The sequence below is a fragment of the Vanessa atalanta genome, chromosome 4 (genome assembly GCF_905147765.1).
Source record: "Vanessa atalanta chromosome 4, ilVanAtal1.2, whole genome shotgun sequence".
NCBI classification, from domain to species: domain Eukaryota; kingdom Metazoa; phylum Arthropoda; class Insecta; order Lepidoptera; family Nymphalidae; genus Vanessa; species Vanessa atalanta.
Window position 1 is genome coordinate 8,306,048 of NC_061874.1, and position 10,847 is coordinate 8,316,894.

General features: G+C 30.1%; 1 protein-coding gene across 4 annotated transcripts; it reads left to right on the plus strand.

Annotated features, from left to right (window-relative positions):
• The first annotated feature begins 551 nt into the window (after positions 1 to 551).
• LOC125077592 (97 kDa heat shock protein) lies at positions 552 to 8,261 on the plus strand. 4 transcript variants are annotated; one of them, XM_047689546.1, is made up of 15 exons: positions 552 to 846; positions 1,178 to 1,418; positions 1,563 to 1,704; positions 2,360 to 2,496; positions 2,580 to 2,734; positions 2,926 to 3,128; positions 3,212 to 3,330; positions 3,478 to 3,624; positions 4,566 to 4,683; positions 4,767 to 5,113; positions 5,684 to 5,818; positions 5,895 to 6,104; positions 6,206 to 6,348; positions 6,471 to 6,639; positions 6,720 to 8,261. In XM_047689546.1, exons 1-15 carry the CDS (start codon positions 731 to 733, stop codon positions 6,852 to 6,854), a joined length of 2,517 nt encoding a protein of 838 aa, XP_047545502.1. In that variant the 5' UTR covers positions 552 to 730; the 3' UTR covers positions 6,855 to 8,261. The 4 variants fall into 4 exon arrangements, with proteins under 4 accessions (XP_047545502.1, XP_047545503.1, XP_047545505.1 ...); XM_047689547.1 differs by having other exon boundaries at positions 5,705 to 5,818; XM_047689549.1 differs by having other exon boundaries at positions 553 to 846; positions 4,767 to 5,035; positions 5,705 to 5,818.
• The last annotated feature ends 2,586 nt before the right edge of the window (positions 8,262 to 10,847 follow it).

Below are 10,847 nucleotides of genomic sequence, written 5' to 3' on the forward strand. Positions count from 1 at the left end.
TGAGTATTATAGTAGTTGTGATAAAGATAAATATATATATTTATTATAGTATCAATTATTATTGAATAATTAATAACTAGGTTATTATAATCTGATTTAAATTAGTTTTTAGTTAATACATACAGTACTTAAAAATATTTTTAATTACTCCGAAGAAGTAAAACTTCTTATACGCGTACATAACACATATTAGATGTTTCAGATCTGTTTAACTTTCCCTCGCGGCCCTATTTTTGATTTAATATATGGTTTCAGAACTCACAGAAAATTAAGTGAAAAATTAAGTTAAAAGCAACTAAGTCTAATTATTACAAGACCATTTTAAAATTTATTAGTTTTTTATTATTTATAAATTTAAGTTATTATCCAGTTTCCATTGGGTACTCAAATTAATTCACAAATAATGATAATTTGAAATCTGATAATTTTATAATTGATAAAATGTTATAGATTATATGAATGAAACCTAACAAAAGTCCTTGTCATCTATGAATTTAATGCATTTATTTATTCCAATCTAATTCCATATTTAGTCTGTGCTTCTAGAAAATTCGGGTACATACCTTCAAAGGAAATAATATCTAGACTCTGTATGTAAGTACTGTATTGCAGACCGGCGTTCCACTAAGATCGACTGACTGATTGTCAGTTTATAGCAACGTGTTTTGTGTGATCGAAAAAGGGTGATATTTCAAAGGTTTTGTGTCTATTATTACAATTTTAAACCAGTATGGCCGCAATGTCAGTCATAGGTATTGATTTCGGAAATGAATCGTGTTATATTGCTGTTGCAAAAGCAGGTGGCATTGAGACAATAACTAACGATTACAGTCTAAGGGGTACACCGTAAGTAGTAATTTATACTTTCCTAAATTTTTTCTATTTAACTTAATTAAATCTCAATACATATAAATTGTTTCACTATATAACCATTGAAGTAAGTGCTATTGTAAATTTTATAATTTTACAGTTTCATGCTAATTATTAGAAAAAAATTTAATCGATTTATCATTCATAATAGTAATAATTTACTAAGATATTTTATTGATTATGTGCAGATGATATTATCTATCTGTGATATTATCATAGTAAACATTTTCATATCCAACGATTTTAATGATATTTCTATGAGGTTAGTTATGTTCATAGTACATACTTCCAGTTAATCAATTTACAGATCATGTGTGGCGTTTTCACCAAAGAACCGAATATTAGGTGTAGCAGCCAAAAACCAAATGGTAACAAACATGAAAAATACTGTGTTTGGTTTTAAAAGACTCTTAGGTAGGAAATATTCGGATCCACATGTGCAAAAAGAGCTTAAACACTTCCCATTCAAGGTTGAACAGCGAACTGATGGTGGAATTGGTATTAGGGTCAACTATCTTGGGGAAGATAATGTATTTAGCCCAGAGCAGGTTTGTTGAAACTTTTATGTAGAAAATGTATAAAATGTAATGTAATCAGTCATTTATTTGAGGTATAAGTTAAGTAAACACAAATAATCAATATGCTTTTATATTTGCTTGTCATAACCTCTAATACAAAAATATATTTTGTAGATTACAGCAATGCTGTTCACAAAATTGAAAGACGTAGCTGCTACTGCACTACAAACTCAGGTTAATGATTGTGTCATATCAGTACCTAGTTACTTTACTAATGCAGAAAGGAATGCTCTATTAGATGCCGCTACAATTGCAGGTATGCCATATATATACATAATTATTATACAATTTTATATATGTTATATAAATGTATATAACCTATATAGACCATATTATCCTCTGCCCCAAGGTTGCTCTGAAGAGATTGGTTTATAGTGAGAAGCATCTTCAATATTGTTTTCAATTACTGTGTATGTAGTTTACTGTGGTTTACATTAAAGGAAATTTCTGTTATATTTAATTATTCTTATATGTGGAAAATATATTTTTCTGATATGAAATGATAATCAATCAAGGATAAGTTACATTACAATTGATCCTATCATCAATAATTTTCAATTATTCTATGCTTAATCATATTTTTAATAAATTCAATAATCTACTGAATCATCACTGAGAGTGACATTAAAACCATTTGTTTGAATTCTTACACACAATCAAATTGAATCAGAAGTCATATAATGTGTTATAATTATTAGTAATAAACAAAGAAATGGGTACTTTTTACCAATATAACTACTTAAATAAATACAAATATAATTATTTTTATTCTATCTGATTCATAATGTTGGCAGCCTTGCCTTTAATGCACAACTAAGGTTTTTATTGATTATAGCCTTGACCTTCATTTCAACCTATTCAAGTCTAAAACTATTGATTTAGTGTTTTACTTCAATAACTAAATATTTTAGGTCTCAATGTATTACGTCTTATGAATGAGACATCAGCAACTGCACTTGCCTATGGTATTTACAAACAAGATTTACCTGCACCTGAAGAAAAACCTCGAAATGTTGTTTTTGTTGACTTTGGTCACAGTTCCCTTCAGGTATATATTATGATAATATAGTACTGAACTTGAATTATAATCATGAATTATTAAATCATTCACATGTATGTTTTGTTGCATAGGTTGCAGCCTGTGCTTTTAATAAGGGTAAATTAAGGGTGCTGGCCACCTCAACAGACCCCTTCTGTGGTGGTAGAGATATTGACATGGCATTAGCTGAATATTTCTGCCAAGATTTTATGACTAGATATAAACTTGATGCCAGGAAAAATCAAAGGTAAACTTGATTTTCAAAACCAGACTAATTTCAAATATTACTTTTATTGTGTACATTTTTAATTCAACTGTGTGGGTTAGTTGGATATTTGACCTAAAATTATTTTTCTGTAACATTAAAATCTTTTAACTACTTGCAGAAATAGACATATTTTTAAAAATAATTATTGCTATATTACTTACTGTTTCTAGAGCTTTCCTTCGGTTGTTGCAAGAAGTAGAAAAAATAAAGAAACAAATGTCTGCAAATAGCACTCGTTTGCCTTTGAACATTGAATGCTTTATGGAGGAACGTGATGTTACTGGAGAAATGCAGCGTCCTCAAATGGAACAAATATGTACTGAGACTTTTAATAGAGTGGAAAGGACATTGAGAGGCATATTGCATAATGCTAGTAAGTATTATTATTATAAGGCATATATACATTGTATATGTTTCATAAAAACATCAATAAAATTATCTTATTTTTCTTTTTAGAATTGAGACCTGAAGATATAAACTCAGTAGAAATAGTAGGAGGTTCTACAAGGATTCCTGCAGTTAAAAATTTGATTGAACAAGTATTTGGCAAGCAAGCATCAACAACACTGAACCAAGTATGAAAGATATTTTAAAATTGATTCAACTACTAATATAATGTTAGGTTTAAATTAGGGATTTTTTATGTTTTTAATATTATAGACTTTTTACATATGATGCTTAAAATGATGATTCAAATATAATGTCTACTCAAAACCTTTCAGGATGAAGCTGTATCACGTGGTTGCGCATTACAATGCGCGATGTTGAGCCCCGCGGTTCGGGTGCGTGAGTTCAACGTCACTGACGCTCAACCCTACGCCGTGCGTCTCGCTTGGGACGCTGCACGAGGGGAAGATGGCGACATGGAAGTATGAATTTTCGTTTATTACAAAAAATATCTACTAAAAACATTTTGTGAAAACTATTAATAAAATGTTTATTTGAATGAGTTTGGTTCAATGCTATAGCCATAAAAGCGTAACAGATTTGAAGAAAGAGTTAGTAGATTTAACAATATAATTATTAGAGGAGGCAATGTTCATTAATCAATAAATTGATTGCCACGAAATAGATTCCTTACTATGTTTCAAAGTAATAAACCCAAGATTCATTGTGAGTCACAATTTAGTTCATCTTCATACTTTTTCATAAAATGAAAATTTTACACAAATTCTCAACAAAATCTTCACATGCTTAGAGTCTATTTCCATCAAAGGGGTGAAGATAAACAAAGCTTTGTTATATTAATATGAAAAACTGTTTAAATTAATATGTCTATTATACAACAGTGTTTATATCCAATTTAATTTTACTTCCAAAGTTCCGATAATTACTTCTTACATATTCAAAACGCCATTTTTTGCTAATCCATAATGAATATCATAGATTATTCAAGCAAAAATTCTCAATTGTTTTTAATTACCTTTACTTCTCCTGTAGAATAAGGCTATCTATGCTCTAAAATTTTATTCACAATGGTCATGATACTTCCAATTATTTTTGTAATCATTGGTTTCATTTTTCTTTCTTCGAATGTTTATCTTATTATAGAGCATATTGTTCAACCATTCCAAGTTTGTGAAGTTTGTCTAAACCTAAGTAGACATTTTTGCGCAAGCAAAGTCTTAAAACTTTAGGGCTTCTTTGGTTTTCAGAATATAATTTTATTACTAGAAAACATACAAGAAATGAAAATTTGTGCTATTAGTTTAATTACACAAATTAAAAAAAAATATATATAAAAATTACAAAAAATTTCCAAGTTGTTAATGTTTCAGTTCAATAAATAATTAAATTATTTGTTTTACAGGTTTTTCCAGCATTCCATGCTGCACCGTTTTCAAAGATGCTTACTTTCTATAGAAAAGAGCCATTTTCAGTTAGTGCTTACTACTCCGATCAAGTGCCCTATCCTGATTCTTTTATTGGTATGTATCTGAAGGTTTTTTTATGTAATCCATGCATAAAAACAAATTAAACTTTATAAAAGATTTTTGTTTTTGAAAAATAGGACAATGGAACATTAGAGATGTTCAAGCAACAGCTGAAGGAGAGTCACAAAAAGTGAAACTCAAAGTACGAGTAAACATTCACGGTATTGTCACGGTTGCTTCTGCATCTTTAGTGGAGAAAAAACAAGATTCTTCTCAAAATGAAAATGTTGAGATGGAAAATTCCAATGAAAACGCACAGGGCACCCAAGATGCCCCAATGGAGACAAATGGTGGTTCCCAGGAACAACAACAACAACAACAACAAAACGGGCCTGATAACCAAGAGGTGAGAGAGGACGAAATGAAAGGAGAGCCGCAACAAAAACAATCGTGGACACAGAGAGTAGGACAGTGGTTCAGCGGGGTATGTGTCGGTAGCGCGTTTGTGGAGTGAATCTGTGATGTTTGTTGCCTCACTACTGATTTCTCAATGGTTACAACATCTTCGAATCTAGATAATTTTTTTCATTAAATCGATTTTCTCATAATTCTATTTCTTTCCTAAGTGAAATGCAGCAGGCATCACATCGTTTGCAGCTTCCCCACCCTCATTTGAGGCCCCATTTGCACAGTATTTTCATTAGGTTTTGATATAATCTTTTGAAGATACATAACAAATTTTCGTTCTCTTGAAGCATTTATGAGTAAATAGTCTCTGTGTCCACGCATGTTTTTGTTTGCCCTGCATTTATTGATATATATATATTATAATTTATTTTAGCAGCAACCAGGATAATTTTGGTAATGTAATTTTTTTTTATACTGCTTGTGTTGATTTTATAGGTGCAAATGGGTCATCACAATACTTGGTTATATTAACTTCTCGCAAGGATATTAAATCTAATTTAACATTTAAGTTGTTAATAAATCCAAGTTGATGTGGTGGTGGGGAGATTGTTATTGTAATTTATTGAATGGACATTTTTATTTTTAGGAAAACAATGATGACAAAAAGGATAAATCGAAAGATAAATCCAAGAAGGTTCTTGTGAAAACGATTGAATTGCCTATCGATGCACGAACACATGGATATGCTCAACATGACCTGAACAGTTACATGGAACAAGAGGTAAAATCAGAATATGTTTCATTTTGTATTAACTCCACCCATACAACTTAATGTTAATAAATATACTTATATCTAGGGTAAAATGCAAGCCCAAGATCGTCAAGAAAAAGAACGTGCGGACGCCCGTAACGCACTTGAAGAGTATGTTTATGAGCTTCGTGGAAAACTGTCGGAGGGTGAAGTTCTTCATGATTTTGTTGCTGAAGATCAACGTCAACGACTTGTCAACCAACTTGATGCACTGGAACAGTGGCTGTATGATGAAGGAGAGGATCAAAACCGACAGGTTTGTATATTATTATAAAAAAAATAATATGACAACAGTTTGTTTTTATATTAAATATCTGTTTCAATATTAAACATATTAATTTTTTTCACTTTGTATAGGTATACAGTGACAAATTGGGGGAATTGCGAACGGAAGGGGAGCCCATAAAACAACGGCGACTTGAATTTGAACTTCGTCCCGGAGCTCTTGACGATTATGCTCTCGCTATTCAATTAACTAACAAGGCGGTTGATTTGTACAGGTAATGGCATAGCCCAATATTTAAATAAATAAAATGATTTTACAATTATTACCTTTTTTAAAAGGATTAGTAGAAATTAGCATTAATAAAAATGGCTTTTCTATGTTCAATTCCTTCATAAGATCGGGCGATGCGAAGTACGCGCACTTAACCGAAGCCGACATTCAGAAGGTCGTGGATGCTGCTAAGAACGCGCTGGCGTGGCTGGAGAACGCCCGACAGGCACTGGCCCACGCGCCCCGACACCTGCCTCCGCCACACACCACCCACCAGATACGGCAGGAGAGACAGGTCACATGCAACATCATACTAATGTGTACAGGATTCAATGTTTAAAATATAAACAAATTAAAGTAATATTTTCATTACAGACTTTCGAAAATACGGTAAACCCTATTTTGAACAAACTTAAGCCTAAGGAGAAGACTCCACCACCAGCTAATCCCACCGCGGGCGACGGCCAGACAACCGACGCACCATCGCAGGAACAAATGGATGTCGAATGAACACTGTCTCACTCATTTACATACAGACACCCACAGCTAAAACTGAATAACAGCAAAACTTTAGACAAAAGCCTCAACTCCGCGTCAAAGCTAAAGAAACATGTTGCCGAATGTTATCACAACTTACATAAAGTGGCATTATAGTTGAGTTAATGAGTTTAAATAAACAGGATGAACAATTAATTAAACTCGATTCCAACTTAAATAGCATTTTAATTGAATCTCCAAGTAGGTAAAAGTAATGATTTAATATAAAAAAAGAGATGATTCATATTTATTAATTTTTCCTATAATGCCCCTTTGGTAATCATTATAAATCAGATAATCATCAAGATAGATAAGTCAGGCCTGAAGTTGTTATTTAGTTAACTGGAGCCGTCATTACTAGCTTACCAATATACACATCTCATAGGTACATAAAATTTTACTAAATTATTGTTTTAAACTTAACACATGCTAAATACATATTGTGATTTAAAAAAAAATATATATATTTGTTGAGACAAATACCTATTACTTTAAAATAGCGCATTTCTAATATAGTACACTGGATAGTATTAATTGTTTACCTTTTTTTTTGGTTTATGTATTTTTTGTACTGTTGCTAAATGTTTTCATTGTGATAAAAACCGAATAAATTATTTGCTGAATCGATGTAAGCAATTATATGTAATTTGAAATTTTGCTTACTGCTTCAGTCGATACTATAGCATAATTCTGTTTTGGTCATTATAGCTAATTATTAAAATTAATATAACTTATATTGTATCTGAAGTTTTTTTTTTTATTTTTCGGCACTACGATTCATACTCCAATTAAAAAAACGATATATTAAATATCCTTCCACGTATAGACTGATGTTACATTTGTTAACGCCACATTCAAATTATTAACAGAATTGACAGCTAATTTAAATTGTACACTGATTTCACGTGAAATGAAGGTATAGGAAAATCTACTCTAACATCTACTAACAGCAATTAAATTTTGTTTACCTTTATAATATAAACTGATTAATAAGATTAGATTAGACTCATAAAATCCTCAGCCATTATAAATAAATGGATTTATTACATGTTAATAAAAACAGTACAGTTGTAATATCGATTCTGTTAAGTCGATTTTCCTTTTCTTTTTATTGGTATCTTTATAGCTATATACAGCAAATTAATTCATATGATAGATAAAAATACTCTGGAGTTTGTTTCATAGACAACTACAATTATATTGCAATACATACAAATAATTGAGAAAAACTGTTGCAAATAGCATTTATATTTGCAGCTGTTTGTTAGTAACAAAAAATATGTAAGATAGCACTGGCATACATTGTAAATTTTATGGTTGAACCATTGTAACATTACTTGTGCATTAATAATGTTAAAGCTTAGTAAAAGGATGACTTAACATATTATGTTTTATTATTAGATTTAATATCCTCTTCGCAAAATATGGTAAAATAAATTTTTATTTATAGACTTGTTCATGTATTGTAAATGGCATCACGACCACACCAGTGAGGCGTCGTTCACTATAGATTCGTAAAGTAAAATAATTGAACCAAACCAAAATCTTTTATTCAATATGCAGAATAGAAGCATTACACTCACGTATTAATTGTCAAATTAAAAATTACCATCGGTTCGGAAAAGGAAACAATTGGGAGCTTTTCGACAAATGTAAATAACTGAATTTAATTAGGCGTTCGAAAACTCAGTACATATTTAATATTAAAGACCAACTAATAAGTAGTGAATTAATTGGAAGTAGGTACTTAATCATAGAGTTCCGTTGTTGTAGGCTACTCTGTCAACGTGCCCGATTCTCGTTTTTTCTTTAACTTACTTAATATTTATCGTAAATTCGAATATTCATTTTTCTACTATATATACATTTCATATTAATGCATTAAAACGGATAAAATACAAAGTAAAAACAGCATTAAATTCGAGGGCGTAAATTATTGAAATAAGCCTCGAAACAAACAGCAGAATGGAACTGTGTTTTTTACTTTGATACGATGTATGTATAATGTATATGTATGATATATGAAACACCTCATAAAATAATCTTTTAAAACTATCATTCAAAATCATTACATTTCGGAAAAAGATTTTATTTTAAATTACAGAAATCAATTATTTTAAATAATAATTATACAAATGACATAACTATTACATTTGTACTGTAATTTGCTTTTAAAAAAGAAAATCATGTATCATTGATATAGTCTTCTGGTTTTTTTCTCAGTTTTTGTCGATGATTTTCTTCTACGCTTACATAAATTACTGCGGCACCTACGAAGGCTAAAACATAATTCATTGTTAATCTTTTCATGAAGCATCGAGAAAACTAGATATTATAGTTAAGTAAAGGTCGTCTCCCTCTAAGTATCTTACTTACCTCTACACGGTGAGATTTAAAAGTAAGATGCTGCCTGCTATGCAAATTTAACTGGGGTTAGGTAAATTGAATTAAATAAAAAATAATTGAAATACAAAGTATCAACTGATAAACGATCCCTAAGATCTGGACAGATATATGTAGCGTAGGTAGGAACCACCAACTCATTAGAATACCGAAAATTTACTACGAAACAATAAAAAAAAACACTTACGAGGTAACCATGTTAATATAGTCGCTCTTGTGCGCGGAATGAAATTAGGAATTCCATATTTAATGGCACGAGCAAATGGTTTCTGTTCATGGGGTGATATCTGGTAGTATATTATTCCTCTAATAAAGGCCAAATTGCCGAACACCTTTCCCATTTCAATAGAACTTTGTTTTTTGTTTAAATATATAAGGTAATTTTATTCGATTTTTATTTGTTACTTTGTATTGTTTGACATAAGTATTTATTTTTAAAATTGTTTTCCAAAACTATTGACGTCAGAAAAAAAACCACACAAGATAACTGTCGATTTATATGTTCAATCCAAATTAAGAAATATTTTTTTTTATTATTTAGTCTATACTGTAAATTGTAAAAAGTGTATAGGTATGTACTTCCCTGATTTAAAATAATAATTATTGTTATAATGGTCTTATTTCAGTAATGCTTCAATAGTAACTATTTATTTAGGTATTCATTATTGAGGTTTTACTATTAATTAATGTAAATTTTTTTAAATTAACAAAATATATAAATATATTGACATTTGATTTGTGTCATTATTGTAAATCAAGATCCTATCTAATTTGACAGCATTGTTACAATTCTGGAAAAACAAATAAAACGAAGCATCATAAAAGTAATTGTTTATTTGAAACAAAAATATAATAACAAAGTATATAAAACACTATATTTAAACAACAAAATATGCATAAAATTCAAGTTGCCAAAAGTTGGAGATATTCCGGAGAGGTTACAATCAGTCCTTGCGATTCCCGTATTGCATTTGACGTTTAAAAATGTTAAATTGAATTAAATAAAAAATAATTGAAATACAAAGTATCAACTGATAAACGATCCCTAAGATCTGGACAGATATATGTAGCGTAGGTAGGAACCACCAACTCATTAGAATACCGAAAATTTACTACGAAACAATAAAAAAAAACACTTACGAGGTAACCATGTTAATATAGTCGCTCTTGTGCGCGGAATGAAATTAGGAATTCCATATTTAATGGCACGAGCAAATGGTTTCTGTTCATGGGGTGATATCTGGTAGTATATTATTCCTCTAATAAAGGCCAAATTGCCGAACACCTTTCCCATTTCAATAGAACTTTGTTTTTTGTTTAAATATATAAGGTAATTTTATTCGATTTTTATTTGTTACTTTGTATTGTTTGACATAAGTATTTATTTTTAAAATTGTTTTCCAAAACTATTGACGTCAGAAAAAAAACCACACAAGATAACTGTCGATTTATATGTTCAATCCAAATTAAGAAATATTTTTTTTTATTATTTAGTCTATACTGTAAATTGTAAAAAGTGTATAGGTATGTACTTCCCTGATTTAAAATAATAATTATTGTTAT